General features: G+C 34.7%; 1 protein-coding gene across 5 annotated transcripts in view; it reads right to left on the bottom strand.

Moving 5' to 3' along the window:
• Window positions 1-1762: 1762 nt before the first annotated feature.
• The window catches only part of TAB2 (TGF-beta activated kinase 1 (MAP3K7) binding protein 2), a 78564-nt gene continuing 53775 nt past the window's right edge, over window positions 1763-26551 (bottom strand). For all 5 annotated transcript variants that reach the window (XM_057739679.1, XM_057739678.1, XM_057739675.1 and 2 more), the window contains 4 exons: window positions 9125-9285; window positions 8817-8910; window positions 7686-7766; window positions 1763-3986 (listed from right to left, as the gene is read on the bottom strand). In XM_057739679.1, the coding sequence (XP_057595662.1) occupies window positions 3844-3986; window positions 7686-7766; window positions 8817-8910; window positions 9125-9285 (479 nt within the window). In that variant the 3' untranslated portion in view covers window positions 1763-3843. The remainder of the gene's footprint in view (window positions 3987-7685; window positions 7767-8816; window positions 8911-9124; window positions 9286-26551) is intronic.

Raw genomic sequence — 26551 nt, 5'->3', positions numbered from 1 at the left:
AATCCGGTTCCTAGCGAGGTTGGCTCAGATACTTTCAAAACAAGCCCCTCAACAGTCCTGTGAGGAGGGTTTAACATTAGCACAATTATCTCTCCCTTTAACAAGGCAAGGAAAGAAAAGCAAGGGAATATCCCAGGGTTACAGTGTAAATCTCGGAGATGCCCGAATTAGATCCCAGCCATCCTGACTCTTAAGATGCGAGGGGTCTATCTGGGGAATCAGGTGGCACAGTGTTAATAATTCAATTGCTTTCATAACCTTCTTAAATAACTAGGTAAATTAATGAACTATTGTACTGTAACATGGCAATGCTATTTTTGAACCTGTAAAACAGGAAGAAATTTATAGTTGCGAAGACAGTGCATTACCAACATTTTTAATGATAAACTACACTCCCTTAAAAAACAAGAACAACAACAAAAAACACCAAACAGACTACTACATATTGAGGGCGGGAAATCCAATTTAACAAATATAAAGCTACAATCTTGTGCTTTCTTTAGAGGAAGTCTTTTCTTTCAGTTGCTTAATTATATTTTCAGATGGAAACAATAAAAATTAAAATGCAGCCCTGAGTCATTTCACCTTCAAGTAAAATGGATATAATTAGTTTCTAAAAACTTGAGCCAAAAAATAAAAACTTCACTTGTCACAGAGATATATAAGTATTTTGTAATGTTACGTGGGAAACTATGCTAATTCCCAGCATGCAGATATTAAATCTGGAATGGCCTTTGGTGCCACTACAGATTTAATATTATTTTCTAAGGCAACACAGCCAACTTCAATTACAGACTATTACATATTATACCATTTACTTCTTAAACTTATCATTGTTCACTATAATTTCCCATCAACATTAAATTGGGATAGAGGAAACTGATGATATGTCAGTTAACCTTGCTATTTATACATGCTTTGATTAAAATATGTTTAAAGTTAATAGCCAATATAGTTTTGGACTAGCATAGATATGATTTTATGTACAATTTCAATTCTCCAATATAAAGTCAATTAATATTACACTCTAGTTTGATCCTGCTTGGTCATTTAAAAAAATGGAAATTTTAAAAGAAAAATAAATTTTTATATCTTTTCCACAAAAATTCTCAATATAACATGCACCTTTGTATAATGTACTAGTTATGACAACAGATACTGGCCAACATTTTGTTAACAATGAAAGTTTTCCTGAGAAGTCCAGTTTACATGAATTGCTAACTGCCCACCTTCCCTTGAATGCCAGCATCCAAGGATGATCAGCAATGGGAAGCGAAGTCCATCGTTCCATCTGAGGCTTAGTACCTGTAATTCTAGTTTAGTGCAATAATTCCTGAAGGTGGGCTCCAGACCACCAACATGTACAGACCTCATATTCCCTAGCAAAGAATATTTCTGTCCTACTAGGTTTAACAGGTCAGTCAAGGCAAGGCAGGGTGTTCTGCAAGTTCTGTTATAAAAGATCAGCCAGTGCTACTTGCTCTTTTCAAGCTCAGAAAACCTGAGTCATAATTTTTTGGAAACTCTTAACGTAAAGGTTCTCTTTAAGAGAAGCACCACCATCCTCAGCACTTACACATAATACAAGGGAGCAAATATTAACCAAATGACTATTCGGGCTAAATGGCTCAAGAAATCACATTTTCAACAATGGGGTAACCTTTAAAAGCCCCAAAAGAAATGAAAGAAAAAGCTATGATAAAGTCTGAAGAAAGCAATATTCATTTTTCTGGTGTTGCTGAAACACGGTTGCTTTTAATAAGAAGTCTGGGGAAATTGATACAAATAATCCAAGAAATGCAGTGGAATGCTATGATGTCATGAGAAGACTCTAGAGAACAAGTTTTCTCTGATTTCTATGAACTATCAAATGTTCTGCTAGGGCATAAATTATTTCTTATCCCATAAACTTTAAAAACAAGTCACAAAATCCACAGTAGAATATAAGTTTTTTAATTTTTATAAATAACTTATCTGTTACAAAGATAGTTTACCCAGCTAAATCACAAAACCATCAACTCAAGATATCCAAATTACATTTTATTAATAAAACAAGTAAAAACTGATTTATCAATCTTCACATAGAACTGCAGATGAAGCTGAAAAACAAGGCCTATTTTTAAAACAAAATGCATCAAATGTAAGGGCTTTGGGTTTCTTGTCTAATTAACTAGGATTGTCATAGTTATTCCCATATACAAGATGCAAAGCCTGGAAGTTAAGGCTTTGAACATTCATATAGAATTACCTGTAATAATCCTGTTTACTTAAAAAATATTCATTTGCAAACATTTACAGTGGGTGACAGTCTACATTATCTCCTATCTTTTTTTGCTACATTTCAGCACTTCCCTTTGCCCCATTCTAAGCACTGATATATAATTTCATAATTGTTTTTTTAAATGCATACTGTTATTTCTTTTTCTTGATTTCATTTAGTTATATACATTCCTGATCATTTGAATATTTATTTTCCTTATAAAAATATATCATCAAAATAAAGAGATGCTTGAGGTTGCTTCAGTGTTCAAGTTTGCTTTTCTTTTTTCCAGCTTTTCTTCAGTTGTCCTAAATATGACTAGCCTTGTTTTATAAATATACACGATACTGCCACCAAGTCAGGTTTAGAAACGGATTGCCCCAACAGTAAAGCATTTAAACTTCTCTCCAAAAAAAGGGCTGTAGGTACTGCTGATGTTGCTGGTTTTGAAACTGTACTTTCCCAATAGTAATCTCTTGTGAAAGTTCTGTGGGACACAAGGCAGATAAAGCAAGCTTAACCTTGTTGCTGTCAGTGGGTTAAAAATATCTTTTGTTTTAAGCTTCCCTGTGGAAGATAAAACACTGTGTTGTGTTACCCACTGCTAAAGTCAATATATAGTGTGACCTACAGACATAAGTCCTGTAATATTTTCTGCAATTCACTGTGCAGCATCTGTATGTCTTCACAGAACATCGGCATTCATGAGGGCAAAGTACTGAATAAGTACAGGAAAGTTATTTTGTGCATAGTTTCATTTCGTTAATGCTTTTTTATTTTAAGGCACTGCTTCTCTCAGGTAAGGCTTAAAAAGGGACATGATCGTGCTTAATCACTAAAAGGAAAAAAGAAAATCAGTTAACAAAAGACTATTACACTATACATATAGAAATATAAGAAAATAATAAGGAAGAAAAGAAATCACTTAAAGCAGACTTGAGAGATCTGTACAGTAGCAAAAGCTTGGGATATTTCACTCCATTTTGTACAGACAATGCATGCTGCTTTTCATCTTTAGACCTTAGATGCTGGCTTCACAGAGTGGAGACGTTTTTAGGGAAGACAAAGACAAGGCCAAGAGTACCACAGATTTGTGAAGTCCTTCCCCTATCCATTGGCACTATACGGCAGCAAACAGTTTTTAAATAGTTGAACCTTGTTCCTTTTCTTCATGTTTGTAGTGTTTCACCGAAAGCTTTATAAAAAAAAAAAAGCCATCATTCTATTCCTTCCTCCTGTCAAAATTCAGTAGTGACATGAGGGGAAAAGGTACTGGGAACACCTAGGTATTAATATATTGGTAATTATCCATAATGGGCTATTGGTAACACTGTACATGGTTAGGCAGTGGGCAACCAAGTCTTTCAGCAGATTACCTTTCATGTGATGAATTTCAACTGCCCATGACATTAGACTGAGGTAATTATTAGCTCTGTGGGCCGACATTTAACATTAGCACAACACCATCTTGTCACACCGTCAATTTGACAAAATCCTATGAAGCAGTGAAACTTTTCCCCTGATGACAGACTAGTTTCTTGAACTTCAGATGTGGTTTTAGAGAAGATACAGGGCCTCTCAGCTCAGAAATGCCTTGGCATCTCACACTGTTCACAACGGATTAAGGCTGGGTGGTTCAAAAAAGTACAGGCAGTACAATTCCACTGAGCCCCTTCATCATCTTCTGTTTCTTGAGTCTTTGGTGTTTTGATGGTGGACCTTTGATCTGTAAGGAAGCAAAAGAATTATTTTAGAAGCAAAAATCGCAAAGTCACAAATTACTGGCAACTTTAAACAGTATTTGTACTGCACAGCATGAAGTAGCTTGTTAACCAAATGAAGCATCTAGCTGAAACTGACATACATACTTGATCCTCACAACCCATCTCTATCAGGCTGGAAGTTTTCTGCTGGGACATGGACATGCAACATGGACATGACATCATCACCTCCGTATATCCTCAAACAGCAAAAGAGCATCATTTCCCCCAATTTATAGCAGGAGAAAAGGGAAATCAGTTCATATGGTAGCTAATAGCCAAGATTACCATAATGTCACCTAAGATGGTGAAAAGATGTCCAACTACAACGCAATGCTGCTAGTGCATTTATGTCTCATTAATAAGTTTGGGTTTCATTTCTCACTGAAGTAGTATTTGTATTTCTGTTTTCTATCAGCAATGGAAGTTTTTGTTAAATGTTCCCTATCTGCTAAAAATCTAAGACTGGACAACATAAAACATAAAGAACTAATTTCTAAAATCCCATTTATTTAACTAAATATCAACAATAGACTTTGGAGAAATAAATCAGTATAAAATTTTTACCAGACTTTCTCATTTTATTTTAAAATCATATTTATTATGGAACACTAGAAAGACTATTAGATTGAGAGTTGTGAGAATGGAGTTCTACTCCTGGCTCTGTTACTAACTCCTAATTTCTTTGCGCTGTGATCTTTGATAAATCATGTATCCTCTACGTCTAATCTTTCTTACTTATAAAGTCACTGCAGCTTTATGAGGCCAATGTTCTAGAATGTTTGAATGTACAGAGTTATCTTAAATATAAGGAATAATTATATTCCTCCATGGTTGTGTCTAAGATGAAATTATATTTATGAAACTATTTTTTGGGGGGAGGGAGGTACCACTATAATTTTAGAATACGATTCCTACAAATCATCTTGGGGCAGTTCAAAGTCAAAGGAGCATGCATTGTTGGATCTCTCCAGCCAAGGTTTATAATGTGTAGTTTCCAAACTATGTTAAAACAACGTATATTAATTTGCAAATTCTACTTACTCCACTGAGTTGGTAACTAAATGATACCTTCTCTGCCATTTTAAAAGACGGACTATTGTATATAGTAGATGAAAATCTAGGAAGCCAAGTTTCTATAACAAATTTACAATAATTAAGTGGTATTTGGTGCTTTGTACCCCTCTATTTACTGTTTAGTCTTAAAAAACATTTTGTTGCAAAATTCTCACTTTAGGCATTGGTCAGAATTTTTAGGCATCACTGCAATTTCTGGCACATGGATGAGCAACATGAAAGTATTATTTATATAGTAATTTTCTTTAAACTGAATAACTTTAAAACAAGTATCTATTTAAGGTTTATCTAAGTAAAAATATTTGAAAAATCAAGGGTCTGACAGTACTAGTTAGTATCCCCTAAAACACATTAAAATAAATAACAGTTAAAATAAGTTTGACTTTTTACAATCCACAATATTTCACACTCCATACTTAGAAAACGTTTTATAGAATAATTGTTTTCATCTGGGGATAATCCAGTCTACTTACTAGACTTTTGGCCTCACTGAGGTTAGAAAACATTCCTACCTGGCACATTCTCAGTAAAACCCTGTCTATACTTTTTGTTTAACTACAAAGGTTTTTTTTAGGAAGGCCATTCAATCTATATTAACACTTCAGTCTATTACTAAGTGCCAGGATCTTCTTCACTATTTAAGTAATATCTAAGGTAATCAATAAAGGACCTAAATTTTTTTTTAAATGGAAAAAATCTCCAATGGTTTTCTTACGTCTGCACAATCTCATTTGGTACTTATAATTATGACCCTTTTTAGTGGCATTTGTAAACTAAGTAACCAGAATTGAAAAAAAGAGGAAGTCAGGTTGCACAGGATGACCTGTGATTGCCACACTTCATTTTAGCTGTTAAAAAATCCCTGCATCGTGAAGCAGAACTGATTTTAAGAACTAAGTAAACCTCTATAAGTGAAACTAGTAACTCCCTATTTTAGCTTTAAGGCAAAAATGACTGATTCTTTATTTCTCCAAAAATAGCCAGCATTCAAGCTTCCCTCTTTTGTGAAAAGCTTTTTTAAGTAATGGATTTTTTTCTTTTTCTTTTCTTACTTTTTTATCAGGGAAAATTTTAAACATATACAAAAAGTAAGCAGAACAGTGAAATAAACCCTCATGCACTTCTCCTGCTTCAACAATTGTCAAGATGAATCTTATTTCATTCACGTTCCACCTCGCTCCTACCCTCAATACAGAAGTACTGGCTTATGTTGAAACAAAATAGGATGTTTTTATAGGAAAAATTTTAGTTTTTGAAAGAGAGTAAAAAGATTACATTAAGGCTACTCGTTCAGAGTCTAAAATACCCACTTGGCTTATTCCTTTATTCAATTAACATCCAAATAGCATCCAATGTCTGAACACTCACCTACCCACGTACTGTGCCAAATGCCCTAAGCTCACTTTTGCTCCTCTGCAATAAGAGTGCATTACACTCCAGCTAACTATGCTTAAAAACATTTAAATAAAACAATATGAAGATACAGCTAGGCCTAATTAAATTATACTTGAACAAAAACGACGGAGTGGAGAGAAGAGGATACTGAATGAGAACATGAAAATTCTCCTCCCTCCCTCTCTCTCTTGTTGGAGTATGTTCGCTTTATGAACATTCTTGTAACAAACAAAGAACTAGTAACATACTTGTTCTTTCTCATTCTCATTTCTATATAGTTTTTAATGTCTGGAGTAAAAAACCCACACAAATGTTTCAACATTTCTTGGTCTGGTGTATATATAGTCTGTGAATATCAATGATGTAAAAATGATAGTAGGTAATAATTTTAAAAAACCATTCATCTGAAATTCAGAGTATTTTGATTATAAAGAACTATGCATAAACTAAATAGGACAGAATACTCATGAAAAATAAACTTTCCTAAGGTGTCTTCCTTAACTTTGTCTAAAATTTCAAAGAATACAAGTTTCTGCACCTGGTGATTTTTTTTTTTTTTTTGGCCGAGATTTGCTATTCTGGGCATATATAATGAATCCTAAGAACCTGCATATTACTTTTATTTATTTTTTAAATATTTATTTATTTATTTATTTATTTATTGGCTGTATTGGGTCTTTGATGCTGCACATGGGCTTTCTCTAGTTGTGGCAAGCAGGGGCTACCCTTCATTGTGATGCGTGGGCTCCTCACTGTGGTGGCTTCTCTTGTTGTGGAGCACGGGCTCTAGGTGCGTGGGCTTCAGCAGTTGTGGCACACAGGTTCAACAGTTGTAGCTCATGGGTTCTAGAGCACAGGCTCAATAGTTGTGGCGCACAGGCTTAGCTGCTCTGCAGCATGAGGAATCTTTCTGGCCCAGGGATTGAACCTGTGTCCCCTGCATTGGCAGGTGGATTCTTAACCACTGAGCTACCTAGGAAGTCCTACATACTACTTTTAAACGGCTAAGTACATTACATTTTTGCACCCTCCCCAATTGCCAGCACATAAGTGAAAATAAATATCTTCTTAATGAATCCATCCAAGAATGCCGAAGTTTGAAGCATTTCTAGAGTGGAAGGTTGCTAAAAATAAAATTTTCTAAAATCTTGCTTTCCAAAATGCAAGTTTTCACACTTACTGGATGCACTAACCTTTGGGTTTTGGTGGCACAGGACCTACAAATCCAATATTGTCATAAAAGTTATGAATAGCGCTGGGATTAAAATGTGGTCCTGAAATATATAAAAAGTAAGTATATCAATGTTTATAGCACAGAAATATTCAAAAAGATTTTTAAAAAGCAAATATTTTCTTTCTAAAAATATCACAGTACTAAACAGAAGAAATACTTTTCATTTATTTTGTACCTCTAATCTCAAATTACATGTAAGGATTTCAAAAACAGCAAAGTATAATGTAGTACCCATAACAGAGGTCTAAGTGGTAAACTGGGGAAGAAGTCAAATTAATGCAGAATGAGAACTAGACCCCTCTTCCATGAGACAAGTTAAGATAACTTAAAATTTAATTTTAACATGGTCTTAAGCAACTAAACAGCTTGGCCTCAAGTAAGTATAAAAACCTTGTACTAATGTAATACAACCCTTCAGATTTTAAATAAAAGGAACAAGTTCAAGAATTATAGTTTCTAGACTAGCACTAACTTTCTTTTTTTCTCCAAAGTTAAATTATGGCATTTTCTATGAATGTTTCAAGTAAACAGCTTATTTACTAAAAGAAAACAAATCATTTTTCAATTTAATAGATTTTGGCACGCACTCAGAAGTGTGATTAAGGGCTTATTTTTTGGCCTTCTTTCCTTTCCTGTCTTTTTCATTTTATATATTTCTATTATTTTCAAACTTCAGAATTAGGTTTAAGTTATAAATATTCCTTTTATAGTTATCTGTGGACCTGAACTGTAAACATGTTTTACTCTACAATAAGCAGTTATTACAATAGCTCAAATATAATAAACTATCAGCAATACTTTTGACAATACAATCAGATATACTAATCACTGTCCTTCCCTTAACACATGACTAAGGGGATGTGAAGGATATCAAATGTATCAAATTATTCCTTAACCAAATACATAACTAGATAAACTTTGGAGGGGCGGGTAGCGGAGAGCGGAGAAAATAAAAATCCAAGTAGCACAATATGGCTCCAAAGTCAAATCTGAAACAATAAGATTACAACTGAAAAGTCTGTTTTCAGCCACAGAAAAGAGTTGGTAAATTAATACAATGAATTTAAGCTGAGTATGCACTGAACTTTACCTCGGGCTTGAAAAAGATCAATTTCTTTGGTTAAGCAGTCAATGTCAATCTGGAGTTGTCTATTACAACTTCTCAACTGCTGCATTTCTTCCAGCTGAAAAATAATTCCATGTGAGAAGGATCTACAATGAATTCTTGTATTATCAGTTAAGAGAGAATGAAGTTTTCAGGGGGAGGTAAGGACAGAAAAACAAGTATGAATTAAGAGCATTTTTAGAAAACTAGATCAAGCTTTTATATTGATGAAAGATTGCTGATTCTCATGTTCAAGCACAGCAGTGACAACAAGTATAGCAAGAAAGACTTACTGAAGGTATTTGGGATATGGAATTAGATCTTTTCAGACGCCTTCGAGTTAGATTATTTTCCATTTCATTGACCTCAGATTTTAGTTTATCGAGCTTTTTCTTTTGAATCTCAAGTTCTCTTTGAAGACGTTCCATTCTGGCCTTCTGATGTACCAAAAGAGCTGCAACACACATTAGTAAATATGAGGACCCACCCAATTTAGTCAATTAACCTTTAAACAGCCTGGGGAAAACAAAACAAATGACAATTCTGTGATAAACAAGAGGCTGCTAAGAACCCCAAAGACAACAAAACAAAATATTGTGAGTTAAACATTTAAAATTTCAAAAATTTTTACTTGAAAATTATTTTAATTATTTAAGCATACAAATGTCACTTATCTTTTTTTTGTGTGTGGGGGGGGAGGTTTTAAATGGCCAATGACAGCATTTTTGACTATTACTTCTCAAAAGGCTCTAGTCGAGTCAATTAATCTACTTACTACTCTTTAATTCACATCTGAGCCCTTGAAAGGATAAGCCCCCTTACTCTAAAAGTCTGACATGTTTGGATTATACATAAGGTATCCTAATATGGACATTTTATAGATATTTTAGAAGGGAATGTGGGTTAGGTTAAATCCATTTTGATGTATGCAACAAATAAAACTGATTGATTTCAATCCACATGAATGTTAACATTAAACTGCTCAATCTGCAAATTAAAAACAATACTGTTCAGATAAATCATACACATTTTCTCATATTCCAATTACATTTTGTGAAAATATTTTCCTAAGATTTTTAAAGAAAGAAAATAAGCAATCAATTCCTGTTGCATGAATGGTGAACTGCTTGGGAAACCTAATTAAACCATAAAAATTGGTATATGTTCTTTCCTCCTCTGGACAATGTGAGCTTCACTTTTTAGGATACTGGACTGCCAGTGAAGATACCTGAATCTACTTCTATTAAAAGCAGCTTGGGATGATTCTATCGCGAGAAAACAGGCAGATTTGGGAAAGTACAATAAATAACCTCTAAAAATGAAAAAAATTAAAAATGAAAAAGTCAAGCCAATTAAACAGATTAGATTAATGCTAAACAGTCGTCATCAATCAAACTCAAATTTCCATGAATCTTAAAAATAAGGAAAAGGCTATATACATACAGGCCATTTAATCCAGTGTATTCTAGAATCAGAATTAGAATGTGGGGTGCAGGGAGGCTAGTGAGGCTCAAGTACTTTAAAATTAACTTTATACAGTAGATAATTTTTCCCAACAAGAATCTGACACTAATATAATCCACAGGTATTTCCCTCTGTAACTCTCCTTTCTTACTTAGTGAAAGAAAAGAATATTAGGGCATTATGTTTCAAGTTCTAAAAACCATGACTGATTCTTGGTACCCTCTCTCCCATTTTAATAGATATTCTAAGAACACAGGGAGGTGTTTTTGGAGGTATATGTGTTCCTGGTAGAAAACTCACCTTGTCTTTGCACATCCATACCTACCCCAAGCTTGTTTTGGCAGGCTTTTATTAATTTGGTTTATTTTATTTGAATTGCAGAGTTTTATCCCTCTATTTCCAAAATATAAGAATTCTGAATTAGGGTTTATTCTATTCTCTTAAAAGAAGATGAGGAGTGGGGCTGTTAATTTTCGAGTGGGATAATAAGAGGAGAAAGCTGGAGGCACGAAGTGGGAATAAAGGGCAAGGCAAAGGAGAAGTAGGAGGACACAAAATACTTCCCTTCATTTCTAAACCCTGACCACCTACCAACGTGTCTCAAATGGCATTAATTACATATTTGTTCAAATTAATGATATTTAAAATCCGTATTTCTTAAAATTAATGGAGATAAATCCATTACCTCTAAAAGTTTTTTCCTAAATATGTAAAAAAAATTTTTTTAAACACATTTATTTAGTGGTTCTAATGACTAAGTGATAATTTATATTTGTGCCGCATCAGAAAATAAGATACATGTTTGTGATATTATTCAATATTATATATGGAGAGAGGATAAGAACAGATTTTCTGAGAAAATGAAACACATATCACACTTCGAGTGGTCAAAATTTATACCATGAGGGCAGAGAGAGAACCTCAGAGTGAGGCGTTATTATAACAATTAGCCCCAGGATGGTGATTTCCTTGGGGTAGCTGGCAGAAGCAAATGCAAAGTGCTCTGGCGACCTATTTCCACTACCGAGGAGTAACTACTATGGGATCCACAAAGGAAAAATCCTCAATGAAGAGAAGCTCCCTTAGAAAAGTATGACTGAACAAGAAAACCATCTACATGAGAATCAATGACTCAAAAGGATCCCCCTAAAACTTAAAGATTATATAATAGTCTGAAAGAAGCTATGGAAAAGTCTGTTTAAGATGATTATAATGATAACAGAAGAATAAAACAAAAGAATAAGACAACATGAATAAGATTTGGAAAAGTACCATAAACAACCTCTAGAAATGGAAAATAGCCATTGAAATGAAAAAAAGTCAACCAAACAGATTAAACAGTGAATTAGATATAGTCAAAGACACATCTAGTGACTGGAAGATAGATTAAATCTAAGATTATTACTCAGAATGCAGAGAGATAAAGTGATGGAAAACATGAAAGAGAGGTTAAAAGATCTTAAATAAATATAAAACGGAGTGCCAGAAGGAGACAATAGATGGAATGGAAGAGAGGCAAAATCTGAAGAGAAACTTGCCGAAGAAAAGGAATAGTATTCCAGAGGACAATGGAATAATTTGTTTACTTAACTAAATTACTGGAGCAGGAATGAATAAAGAGATAAAGTTGGGGGGAATTCACAAACCATGGACAGCTGCTCAGAACTACTAAAGATGTTTCTTGATATGAAGGAAATTAATACAAAAGGAAGGAATAAGGTGAATACATCTAAGAAAAGCTCTAACTATAAGACAAAGGAGAAAGACCACAGCAGTGGGTGGGGTGGCACAGACTGTTTAAAAGAAAGTAAAACTAAAATATTAGAAAAGAATAACAAGAAATTGGAAACACGAAAATCAGAAGAAAAGCATTCTGAGGTTTTAAAAGTTTATAAAGAATACTCTCAAACACTGCTAAACCAAATATACACATTAAATATCAGTACTAGAGGATGCTAAATAGAATGTAGTTTGTAAAGTGAAAGAACAAAAGGAGAAATAAAGAAAACTTGATTAAACTTAGATGGCAGGAAAGGAGGAAAAAAAAGAACTGGAACACAAAAGATATGACAGGAATAATTCTGAATATATCAGTAATCACAACTGCAATCTAATTAAATGCATCTGTTTAGATACAAAAGATCAACAGTTAGTTATATGCTGTTTTTAAAAAACTTTTAAAACATGATTCACTAGTCCATTCTTTTAATATATTGAGACCCTACATTGTGTCAGGCATTGCTGTAGGCACTTAGGAAATCCATGAACAAAACAGGTAAAAATCCCTGCCCTGCTGGAGCTTATATTAGAGGTAGGAGAGATGGGGGAAGGGGAGAGAAGATGTGGCCCAAGAACAGAGCTCTAAAAAAGGAGTCAGCAAACTATGGCCCAAGGGCCCAATCTGGCCATTACCTGTTTTGTGAACAGTTTTACTGGAATATAGCCATGCTCACTTGTTTACTTGTTGTCTATGTCTGTTTTTGTGTTACAATAGAAATGATGGGCTTGTAAAATTTGACATAATTTACTATTTGGCTGTTTATCAGATCATGTGGAGACTGAATAAATGGGGACCCATCACAGCATAGAAAGATTGAAAACAAAAGGACTAAAGTAGGGATTTCCTAGGTGGCACAGTGGTAAAGAAACCACCTGCCAAAGCAGGGGACACAGGTTTGAGCCCTGCACTGGGAAGATTCCACATGCCACGGAGCAACTAAGCCTGTGCACCACAACTACTGAGCCCGTGAGCCACAACTACTGAGCCCATGTGCCACAACTATTGAAGCCCATGCGCCTAGGGCCCGTGCTCCACAACAAGAGAAGCCACTACAATGAGGAGCCTGCGCACCACAATGAAGAGTAGCCCCCGCTCACAACAACTAGAGAAAGCCCGTGTGCAGCAATGAAGACCCAAAGCAGCCAATAAATAAATAAAATAAAATAAATTTTAAAAAAAAAGGACTAAAGTAAAGTAATACTTTGCACTTTAGGCAGCAATCTAAGAGACAAAGTAAGAGCAGCCAATTGTTGGAGATATTTGAAGACTGTGAGGAACTAAAAGGCAACAACAAAACCCAAGCCCAGCTCCACTCCTGGCTAACTGACTCAACCCTTCAATCTGCTATGAAAAAGGTATTCTAGTTTCTGGGTGTAAACGTCTGTCTCTTCTGTTTTTTTACACACAATATTTGGCATTCAATAAAAAAACTAAGGACACAAAGAAAAGTGAGAGAACAATCCAACGTATCACAGCAAGAGAGAAACCAATCAACTCAAAGATGACCCAGATGCTGGAAGTACCTGGCAGGGAATTTAAAAATAACTATGATTAACATGTTGAAGGATCTACGTAAAAAGGTGGACAACATGTAGGAAGTGATGGATAATTTGGGAAGAGAGATGGAAATTATTAAAGAGTCAATTGGTAGAAATAAAATATGGTATCAGAGATAAAGAATTCTTTCAACAGGCTTACCAGCACACTGGATACAGAAGAATCAGTGAACTTGAAGACAGAGATTATCCAAATTGAACACAAAGAAAAAGTGGAAAAAAGAACAAAGTATCCAAGAAGTGAGGGGCAATAACAGTCCATAATATACATGTAATTGGTGAAAGAAAAAGAAAAACAGGCAGAAGTATTTGAGGAGATAATGGCTAAATATTTTCCAAAATTAATAAAAGATGATAAACCACAGATCCAAGAAGCCCAGAGATGTCCAAGTAACATTAAAACAAAATAAAACCTAGACATAATCAAACTGCTGAAAACCAAAGATACAGAGAAAATCTTGAAGGTAGCTAAAGATATTTTAAAATTGACTTACCAGGCAAATATAAAACTGAAATAAAGCCAGTGCAATAATACTTATTTCAGGAAAAAAGTTAAGATACACATAGAAGGCCAATAGTAGTAGAAGATAAAAATCTGATTCAGAAAAAGATTTAGGAGAGATGAAGGAGTCACAGTTACTGATGGTATTGTTATGGGGATGTTTTAAAGTTTCAGAGTAAATACTCCGGAATGTTTCTGAAATAGAAAAAAATACCACATCTTTGGCAATTCACAAAGAAAGTAGTTTCTGCAATGGCTGAAGATATGGTTTGCCTTTAGGAGTAAAGTTAAGATATCTCCTATGATAGACTGAAACCTTAAAGTAAAATATTGTGAATCCACTGTCTTAGAATTTATCTAAGAGAAATTTCTTTCTAATGAAAACAAAGTCTTAGAGCAGAGTTATGACTATGTTAGAAATGACAAACATAATCTGTGGACTATTCAGGATCTCTTAAGTACGTCTGTTAATTACAAACAAGTTAAAAAATGCTCCGAAAATTGTGTAAGAAAGATGTGATCTCAATTTCTCTAGTTAAGTGTCTGGACTTTTATGTGTCTAGGTCACTTCTCAGTTGTGGTCTGTGATTTTTAGATAGGAATCTGAGAAAGATGAATTACAAAGTAGTGTCAAGGCGAATTTCTAAAGATCACTGAAAATTGACCTAAAGCTAAACTCTTTTTTTCTCCAGTTGTGCTTTTGTCTGCAATTTTAACCTTTACTATACAAAATATTACACAATACATATTCATTAAGAAACATTATTAGACTCACAGTAAAGAAGAGTAATTATACTATTTATTTAAAAAGACACTTTTGCTCTGATTAGCCTCCCCTAAACGAAAAAGAGTTGGGTATTGTCTGGGGAGAAAGAAACATGACAACTATACTTACAGGGTCCAAAAGATGGGGAGAACTTAGAAAGAGAGTCAGAAAGGCTTACAGAATTAGGGCTGCAGTTGTGGGGTAAGGCTAGAAAATTTCACCTCTGTTATGGGAAATGACTGTGAATAGGAATTTGAGGAAATCCCTTAGACTGGCTTTTTGGGTTTTCTTCCTTTGTTTTGGCATACAAAGAAACTATTATAAACCAAATAATATCAACCACACATACAAATGAATTAGGTTCATGCACAATTTAGTAATACGTACTTACACAGAAGGAGGGGCGATTTGTTACAGACTCCAGTGGGTAAGCTCAAGGAAAAATTCTCTCCGTTCCTGTCATTTATTTACATATAGACTAATAAGGACTTTAAAAGTCAAATATGAAGAATCAATTATATTAAAGAGGGCTTCCATTTAAAGATGATTGAGCACTGCACTTATATAATCTTCTGCTTCCTGAAACCACATGAAAATGACAGAGGAATAAAACTGACAGAATCCAACAATGATAAACAATAGGAAGAAGGCAATTAGTGGACAAGAAATTTCAACAAGTTTCTGGAAGATTAAAAGCAGATGAAATGGCATAGATTAATGAAGGAGGGTGGAGAAAGCTACAGCATAGACAAGGACTTTACTGCAAAGAGGCAGCTAACTTGCCCGCAGAAACCTAAAGAGGCTCAGACTTTGGAGAACAGGTAACAACAGGAGGCAGAAGTGAGGAATGGGCCAGAAAAGGTGCTTAACTGGATGTCTTTTTATGGAACAGTCAACCTCTCCCCATCCTGAGAAGTGCGGGTAGCTGTATGCCTATTCTTAAGGCTCCTTCAAGCACACATTTCTCAAGCTGGTCCCCATACCCAAAGACTGCTGGGTGGTGATGGCAGACTGTTCTCTTGCAGCAGTTGGCTCCTCATTTATTCCTCACAAAGCAAAGTCTGCCAAGTGACAAGTCTCACTTTCTTACACAGGGCTTTTAACTGGCCCTCAAGGTCCTTCATTCTTAAATATGAAGCAACAGCCAAGAATCACCACGCATTTGAGGAACACGTGACATGTGAAAGATCTAGATAAACAAAGAGAAAGACTAAACCCAGACTAAGTGGATATAATTGATGAGAGAGATGAGAGAACTTCTAATTAACATCATTACGAGAGTTCAGACAAGCATCATCCATAAAACAACAATCTGCTATGAAAAAGGAATCAGAAAACTAGCTCTTAGAAATGAAAAAAATCACTGCTGAAATGAACACTTCATGCATGGATTGAAAGAAAATTTAAGATCTCAACCAAAGAACAGAAAGACAAGGAGGTAGAATAATACTGAGAATATGATAGTGAGAAATAAACAGATAATTGGTCCAGGATGTTAAATAGCTGATTAAAATAATTTTGGAAAGAGACAATGAGAAACTGGAAACCAGAAGATTTCCAGGTCTGAAGCGAGACACTAGCCTTTAAACTGAAGGGGTCCAATGAATGTAGAAACAAGGATGATTTAAAAAAAAAAAAAAAAAAAAAGACCTATACCTAGATACATCACTGTGGTCTATACAGAGTAGTTATACATAGAATATATGTGTGTGTGTATGTACAAATATGTATACCTTGATAAAAATAAAATCATATCCAATTATATACAAGTAGTAAAACATAATAAGGCACAGGTAAACACTGTGCTGCAGCTTCATTTGTGATATTTGCACTGTAATAATATTTTAGTTATTCAGCCAAACCACATTAATTTTTGCTATTCTGGAATCCAAAATTATTTGAATAGTAATGGAGCTTAAATTACTTTTTGTACTAGCTCAAAGGGCATTAAGTAAATTGCTACCATGAGTGAAGTGTGAAGGAAGGAAACAAAGGGGACAGACAAACTACTTCGAAAGCTTACATACTATTACTTGGTATTTATAAATCATTATCACACTAAAGGGTAATCTTTTTTTGTTATATGAGTTCATTTCATTTTTCACTTGGAAAAATTCAGCATTTTAGATTTTTCATGAAAGTACATTTCTCAATTAAACTACAATCTCCTTGAAGGTAAACATTTTTGTATCACCTTGTATTTAGTTTTAACCCTGAAAATTGTAGGCACTTGAAAAATACCTATTAAATGTAAAATAACAACAACAATTTGACTTTCAATGGATAGTAAAACGAAATAAAAATGCCTAAGAAATATTGATAAAAAATTGGACATTTATTTTAAAGTATCCTTGAATGTTTATTTTTAATATTTTTTACTTAGAAAGATTTAATAATTTTAAAATATAGCAATATTTCTAGGTTGCTAAACACTGCAGAAAGATGGCTATTTCATATGCTAGTTCTACCAAGGAAATAAGGGATATATTTAACATTGCAATCATACAACGATTTCTTTAGTTTTCCAAACTTATCTACCTTGTGCTTTTAAATAGACAAAAAAGGAGGAGAAAAAAACAAAATAAAACAGGTAGAGAAAAAAATACTATCTTTTAAATCTTCTTTCAGACAAAATTAAGTTTTAATGGATAAAGGTAATTTAAGCATGCAACTCCCTCTGGTGGTTGTTAAAATAACTGACAGTTAATTCAAATATGTACTAAGGTTCTTAAACCACTCTTAAAGGCATACTAGATATTTCATACAGCAATCTCAGAAAACAGAGTCTACCAAACTTTGGCCAGCTTCCAATAAACAATGGAGACAATTTCTTAGTCACTCAACTTTATTTGTAAATAGAAAACACCCCTGAAGTTTCAGACATTGTTAGCTTCACTAATTTTAGGCGTTCTACAAGTGTAAATGACATCTAATTTCTCCAGAAGTTAAAAAAAAAAAAAAGACAGAGAATTGAATCTGCATATTAAAAAAAAAATGCCTCTGCCATTGGAAAACGTACCAGGTGTTTATGGATACAAAGATCTTAGGCTTATTAAAAAAAAAATGAGAGAGAGAGAGGAAGAGAGAAACTTTGCCACTGGAAACATAAGACACTTATTTCTAGTGTTTTTAAAATTTTTGTCCGTCGGCAATTTTAAGTACCCATTGTACCTAAAGGGGCACAGTGTCACCTTCTAAAATAAATCAAGATTTTTCTAGACTGTAACTGTTGACAGCAGGGATATCTAGATATTTTATATATCACTGCATAATTACAGTCACTTATTTGGTGATTGAGTCACAAGATTCAGAGATGGCAATTACTCTCTAAAATAAAGCATGCTGATGTTTATTCTGTTTTGCCACTCTTAAGGACAGCTTGAAATCAGATCTTACAACAGTGGTGCAACTGGGCCTGTAATTTGGGCAACACATTTTACAACAAAACCATGAGAAATAATGTTTAACGTCTGCAATTTTTTTTTTTAAGATTTTTTTGATGTAGACCATTTTTAAAAGTCTTTATTGAATTTGTTACAATATTGCTTCTGTTTCATGTCTTGGTTTCTTGGCTGCCAGGCCTGACCAGGGAATCCACACCCCCTGCATTGGAAGGTGAAGTCTTAACCACCGGCCCCCAGGGAAGTCCTTCTGTAATTATTTTTAAGAAACTTATTTCTATATTAGTATTAATAACAGATAAGTATGGGACCCCTGCTAGACAACTTGTCAGCATTTATTTGTATGTAATTAAAGATGCACGTAATCTTACAGCATTATGATACGGATACTGTCTAAAAGCTTTGTTTTAGAGAAAAAGAAAACTGGGGCCTACAGACACCTAAAGAGCCTCAAAGAAATACAACTGGGTGAACCATAATAGGAACTGGGAATGTTTATAGCTTAGAAAGGTTTATACTTTAAAAGGGGATATGGTAGTTATTTTCAAGTTTTGAAGGGATACCATATGAAAGTGAAATAAGTCCAGTTCAATATGATTTCAAGGAGTATCACCATAACTAAAGAGAAGATACACACAAGATTTCTGTTCTTTTTTCAAAATCTTGGAATGGAGAAGGGCTTTCTAAATAAGACACAAACAGGAGCCAGAGGAAAAAAAAGATTAATAAGTTTGAATATATAAAAATTAAAAAATTTATAAAACAAAAAAATTTACTGACCAAGTTAAAAGTAACAACATATTAGAAAAAACAGACTAGACACAAAACAAACAAGTTCACAAAATAAGAAATACAAATGGCTTAAAAATTAATACATGAAAAGATGCTCAACCTCACTCATATTCAAGGATACAAATTTAAAAACATCAAAACAATGTATTTTTACCTACCAGACAAAGATGTGTTTTTTTCAATGACCTATATAGTGATGGGTGGGAGAAGGAAAGAGGAAAAGGATGTTCTTATAAATGTTACCAAAAATGTTCCCCATTTGTAAATATGGGAGTATAAACTGGTAGAATCTCTTTAGAGAGAGTCTGAAAATTAAAATTGGCAACACGTACTGAGGTAGTCATCAGTGTCCTTCACCAATTATTTCTGGCTCTCTGCTTTCCAGGTAGCTGGTAAAACTGCGCCTACTGTTCTCTCTGAATTAGAGGTGGTTATGTGGACTTGTTTTTCCTAAAGAGTAATATGTGTCGGGGCAGAAGCTTAAGGAGTCAGTGCTGATTTGCTGTATGTCCTTTGTCTTGCCTGAACAATCATGGAAGCACAGAGATGGAGCTTCCCTTAACCTGGGTACCTGAGTGAGGATGATGTAGAACAGAGCTGACCAGCTAATCTATTTGGCAAGTGAGCTAGAAATAAATCTTTTATATTTAAAGACACAGTTTGTTACAGGAATATAACCAAACCTAAATAATACATTTATCTAAATTAAAAATACACATATCCTTTGACACAGTAGTTTTCCACTCCTGGTAATCTCTTCTGCCAACATACTTAGATATGGGCAAAATTTATATGTACAAAATTTTATTGCAGCAGTTTGCAAAAACAAGACCCTAAAATCTATTAAAAACAGACTGATTAGGGATTATGGTACAAAATACTACGCAGTCATTTTTTAAAAGCAGCAGATCGGCAATTCTGACATGGAATATTCTCAAAAAGATAAAAACAAATAAAAACATTGATAAAGACAGAAAGGAAAATACTATGTTTCATCTGTAGTAAAAAAAAAAGGTATAAATATATGTATGCTTCATATACAATTTCAATTTCTAGAAGAATACAAAATGAACTGTTTGTGAATAGTTATTGGTTGTCTCTGGTGAGGGGAACTTTCCATCATAAACCCTTTTGGTCTGTTTGCATTTTTTAAAAAAAGCAAGTATGTTTAGAAAAATATTTTGGCATAATCCCTATAGAATTCCAGCTGATTTCTTTGTAGAGATTGATGAGCTGATTCTAAAACATATATGGAATAGCAGAAGACCTCAAACAGCCAATTAAAAAAAAAAAAGTAGAACTACATGCCTCGATTTCAAAACTTACTACAAAGTAACAATAATCAAGACAGTATAGCAATGGCACTGGACAGACATATAGATAATAAAAAAAGAACTGAAAGTCCAGAAATAAACCCATGTGTTTATGGTCAACTGATTTTCTACAAAGGTCCCAAGACCATTCAATGGGAAAAGAAGAGTCTTTTTTTCAACAAATGGTGCTGGATTGCTGTTTTTAAAAGAGATAACCAGCAAGGACATACTGTATAGCACAAACTCTGCTCAATATTCTGTAACAAGCTAAATGGGAAAAGAATTTGAAAAAGAATAGATGCAAGTATATGTGTAGCTGAATCACTTTGCTGTACACCCGAAACTAACACAATACTGTTAATCAACTATACTCCAATATAAAAAAGAAAAAAAAAAGGCAACCTACGGTATAGGGGAACATTTTGCAAAAACAACAAAAACAACAACAAACCCAAATGGTGCTGGGACATCTGGATTGCCACACGCAAAAGAATGAACTGGACCCTTATCTCATACCGTATACAGAAATTAACTCAAAATAGATGAAAGACCAAAATTTAAGCTCTAAAACAACACAACTCTCAGGAGAAAACATAGGGGTAAATCCTGATAACCTTGGATTTGGAAAATGATTCTTAGATAAGACACCAAAAATATGAATAATGAAAGGAAAAAGATAAACTGGACTTCAGCAAAATTAAAAACTTGTGCTTCAAGGAAGTGAAAGGATAACTCACAGACTGAGAGAAAATAGTTGCAAATCACATAATGGACTTATATCTAGAATATACAAAGAACTCATACAACTCAGTAATAAAAACAAATAACTCGACTGAAAAATAGGCAAAGGATATAAACAGGCATTTCTCCAAAGAAAATATACAAATGGCCAGTAAGTATGTGAAATGATCCTCAACACTGTTAGGCATCAGAGAAATGTAAATCAAAACCACAATGAGATACCACTTTACAGTCACTAGGATGGCAAGAATCAAAGAAAATAGCAACTGTGGTGAAGTATGTGGAGAAATCAAAACCATCATACATTGTTGGGGGGCGGGGGATGCAAAATGGTGTAGCCACTTCGGAAAACAGTCCGGCAGTTCATTCCTCAAATGGCTAAACATAGAGCTACCACAGGACCCAACAATTCTACTCATGTGTATACCTACACATATATGTACACATATGTCCGCACAAAAACTTGTACATAAATATTCATAGGAGCAATACTCACAACAGGCAAAAGGTGGAAACAACCTAAATGTCCGTTAACTGATGAATGAATAAGCAAAATGTAGTTTATCTATGCAATGGCATAATGGGCCATAAGAAGGAATGAAGTACTAACACATGTTACAACATGGATGCGCTTTTAAAACATGCTAAGTGAAAAAAGCTAGTCACACAAGACTATATATTATGTAATTCCATTTATACGACGTGTCCAGAATATGTAAATCTACAGAGACAGAAAGTAGACCAGCGGCTACTTAGGGCTGAGGGGGGGAGTGATGGGATAGGAGGTGACAGATAAAGGGTATGGAGTTTCTTTTAGAAGTGATGAAAATATTCTAATATTGGTTCTGGTGACGTTTGCACACATGTGACTATACTAAAAACTGATTTGTACACTGCAAATGACTGATGAACTTTATCTCAATAAATGTTAAAATAATGACTAAAATTTTTTTAAAGTCAAAGAATGAAATATTCGTACATGCTGAAATAAAATATGTTAAGACAGCAAAAAATGTATATATCCCCATACAGTGTTTATGTCATACACAGAGTATATATAGATACATATTATATAACCCCATAGATACATATTTATCATGACATACCCATATATGTATATTGCATTCCCATTAAAAAAATTATGTGAGTGGGAACGAGAGAGAGAGAGAGAGAGAGAGAGAGAGAGAGAGAGAATTTATAAAGGGAAGGAGGATAAAGAACTGTTAATGGAGATTACCTCTGATAAGTAAATGGTGGGATGGCTGGGGGAAGGGACAGGTCAGGGGTCAAAAGGAGACATTTTTATTATATCTTCCCTTCTTTGGGTTAAATTTCTGTTACCATATGGATATGTTATTTTCATTAATACCTGTTAAAAAGACCAGTTTAATAAAGGAAATAACTTGATAGTAGGTAGAATTCTTCAAAAATGGAATGTGCTACCTTAGGAGGCAGCTTGTTTCTCAGAAGGTACTCAAGTATAGAATGGATTTACACTTGATAGGGATCCTGAAGGACCAATTACTGGATGGGTAAGTGGACTGGATAACGTTTGTTGCAGAGTTCTAGATGATGTTTAAAGTCTCTTCCAACCTTGAGATTTATTCCAAATTAAAAAGGTAGTTAGTCTTGAGACTGCGAAGAACCTATGAGAAGTAGGCCAGACTCGAAAGAAAAAAAATTCTTTAAGTGGTTTGATTTCAAGCTTAATTACTGAGTTAATTTAATTTGATCTCAATGTCAACATAGTGAGTCAGAGTTCGAAAAAGGGCATTTCCAATCAGCAGGTGAATAAAAGTTAAATTGCAAATTTTAAAATTTAATTTATAGTTCTGAAAAGAATATCTAGCCCCCTCAATTTTTGTTATGATTAGCATTTTCATTAAATCTTGTTAACTACAACAGTGTTGTGATTTGGAGGGAAGTACTGATGAAAAAAAATGACAAGGAATGAGAAAGTCCAAGAAGCTAATTTATCTCATAAATTTTCTTATTTGCACTTCTATTTTAGGTTCAAAGTCAAAGCTATTGCTTAACAATATAATAGGACCATAACTATAACTGGAAAAAAAAGTATTAAAGTATTATTTTAAATGTTTATGGCTTTAGCTAGATCAATACCATAGATGCTTTCTGTAGTGATAATGGAGAAGGAGCAATCATTTTTGGCAGCAATGTTAGTTTGGTAAGAGCCTCTGGCAATTAGAACAAAATACAGAACACAAGCCATCCCCCTCCCTCCCCACCATCATGAAAACTGGTTTGAATGAGTGGAGCATTTGTTCTCCACACCTACAGAAGTTGCCAGTGTTACAAAAAGCACACTTTTATGAATGGGAGAAGATACCCGAAAGTTTCAGAATACAGTGAATGATGAAAGTATTTACTGGTACTTTTCAGAAGTTAGGTAGAGTAAGGTGGTATGGCCCAAGGGAGGAAATGTAGCTATCCAGCCAGTAATCTTACTATTGGTAAGCAATTTTCACTTCAATATTTGCTCTTCTTAGCAAGTAAAATAAGAATCTTCTTCCCATCAACAGACTCTGAACTGAAATCTCTCCCTAACCTGAATTTGTTTTTTCTATTTGGGACTCACTTTTGTCTCTGATTCTTGTAGTGCTTTAAGAACTCAAGTATAATTTACTTCTTTTACAAGGGGTGGTGGTGCTGAGATGAGCAGGGTCCCAATAGAAGTTTCATTAACTGTCCTCTTTTTCTCATTCTATAAAATAATGTATCTTTTATAAACAAATTCTCATTTTTGAAATTTTTATTGTAGTATATTTATACTTCAAATGTTAAATGATAAATAAATGAAAAATAATGCATTTTGGTTACCAAATTTATTTATGCATGTTCTCTCCTCAATTTGAGAAAAATATTTTCCTATGATTCTAGTACCTGCCTTAACTTGTTTTGTATTCTGAAACAGGAGCTTCAGAAAGACCAATTTCACTTCAGGAAGCAGGGACATTTCTTTTATTAGCCACACCACACAAATTAGAGTTCAGAAAAGATCCTTACTTAAAGATCAGTATTATTTGGGTCACCTCATTTAGGGCTGTGTAAACTATAAAGCATTACACATGTATAAGTTAACATCATTAGAGATGCATTTTGCAGGAAAGAACAGTCCTTTGATTTGACTAGAACCAAGTCAGTGAAACACCAGATCAAGACTTTGACACTGGATGATACATAAATCTCGGTCAACACCAGTTCCATAGGAAACAGAAGGAATGAGATAAAAGGTCGCAGAATAGCACCCACCCCAGTACAGTGTACACACGCCGACAACATAAGGGTTACACAGCCATATGAATGTTAGAAATTCCTTATGTATGTAGGTATGCTTAAAGAATGTGATCACAGTTGTTATAGCTGACTGAAGGTTACTAGTAAAGAGAAATAATTTGAGTAGCCCATTCTGCAGAATGGGCTTTTTTGGGTAGGATCTGAACTCTCAAAACAGAGCCCTAATTCTTTTTTATTTTACCTTCAGGCATCTTTATAAGGTGCTTCTGGGACTTCCCTGGTGGTGCAGTGGTTAAGACTCCGTGCTTCCACTGCAGGGGACACAGGTTCAATCCCTGGCTGGGAAACTAAGATCCCACATGCCACACAGTGTGGCAAAAAAAAAAAAAAAAAAGAAAGAAAAGAAAAAAAAGGGAGGAAAAAAAGGTGCTTCCTACACCTACCTAGGGTATTACTTTATTGTTTCAAGTTATTTCTAATTATATCCATATATTATCTATATTGTGATTTCTTTCGTGATACCTGCCTGTTTTTATTTTTATTGACTGATCTTTAATCTCCATGCTTCTTAAACTGAGGCATACATGGCCCTTACAGTGGTGTACCAGGGATTATATGAAGGTACAAGATAAACTTGAAGCATCTTTCCAGAGAGCTTATTTTAAAAATCTGGAAAGACATTATAGTGCTGCAGGCTCTGTTAACTGCCTAAGAGAGAACCTTGACGCTGCTACTTGTCCTTTGGCTAAGCATTTACCCTATCTGTTTCTAAGTATTTTAAGCTGAAAATAGGCATACCACTAGTGCCTACTTTATAGTTGGTTGTGAGAAATAAATGGGCTTTCAGAACAGTGCCTAGAACATAGAAAGCTTTCAGCAGGTATTAGTTATATATCTTAATAGTAGATTATTCTTTTCCCCCTTCAGCAAATACAAGCAATGATGTAAAGATAGGAAATGCTGGGAGATGAATGCAGGTAGGGAGATTAGGGATTGCTTCATTGAAGAGGTGACTTTTGAGTAAAGATCGGAAGGGAGTGAGGAAGTTAGCTGTGGATTCAGGGAGAAGAGAATTTCAGACAGAGGGCACAGCAAGCACAAAGGCCAAGGTATGACTTCGATGTTTAAGGAATAGCAGCGTGAAGGCCAGTAGGGCTGGAACAGAGTGAGTGAGGTGGAGAGTAAAAGGAAAAGAGGTGGGGGCGAGGTAGTGGATCTCTGAATGAAACAGGCAGTGATCACGTGCAGAGGAGTCATATGATCCGACTTAGGTTTTTAAAACTGTTTCCCCGTGGACGCTGACTTAACAGAAGAACATAAGTAGGCAAGGGTGAAAGCAGCTAGGCTACTGCAATAACCCACTGCAGCTCAGACCAGAGTGGTGATAATGAGTGGTGGTGGTAAGAAAACAGAGAATTCTTGATATACTCTGAAGGTCAGAATTGACAGGGTTTATCATCAAATTAGATGTGAAATATGAAAGAAGGAAGGAGTCAGTGGTGTTTCTCAAGTTTCTGGCCTGATTAAGCTGTCATTCATTAATGGTGATGGGAAGAATAAGTTGGGGGCAATGTCAAAGTTGTTTCAGACATAGTAAACTTGGGATGCCTAGTAAGCATTCAAATAGAGCTGTTAAGTAGGTAGTTAAATAAACTGCCTGAAATTCAGGTAATAAGTCCAGGTTAGAGTTACAAATTTGGGAGCCATTAGCATAGAACAATATTTAAAGTTATGAGGCTGACGGAGATCATGTAGGGAATAGTAAAAACAGAAAACAGAGAAGGCCTAAGGACTGAATTTTGAGGCTTTGATTGCACTTCTTTGAACAAAGAAGTGGAAGAACAAAGAGGTGAAAGGTCGGAGAGATGAGGAAGAACCACCAAAGAATAAAAGGAGAGGTGGAATCCTAGTGTATTACCTTATAGGCAGTCAAATGGACAAAGTGTTTCACACAGAAGAGGGTGCTCAACTGCGGCAAAAGCTACTGATATAAATCAAGGAAGAAAGGGCCTGAAAGACCACTGTGTTTGGTAATGACGCTGTCACTGATGGCCTTGACAGGAGCAGTTGTGGCCGACTGCACTGGGAAAAATTCTGACTACAGTAGATTCAAGAGAGAATGGGAGAGAAATTGGAGACAGCAAGTTTCA

Source organism: Hippopotamus amphibius, chromosome 6 (genome assembly GCF_030028045.1).
Source record: "Hippopotamus amphibius kiboko isolate mHipAmp2 chromosome 6, mHipAmp2.hap2, whole genome shotgun sequence".
Classification (NCBI taxonomy): Eukaryota; Metazoa; Chordata; class Mammalia; order Artiodactyla; family Hippopotamidae; genus Hippopotamus; species Hippopotamus amphibius.
The sequence above is the reverse complement of the archived record's forward strand: the minus strand, read 5'-3'. Positions and strand labels throughout refer to the sequence as shown.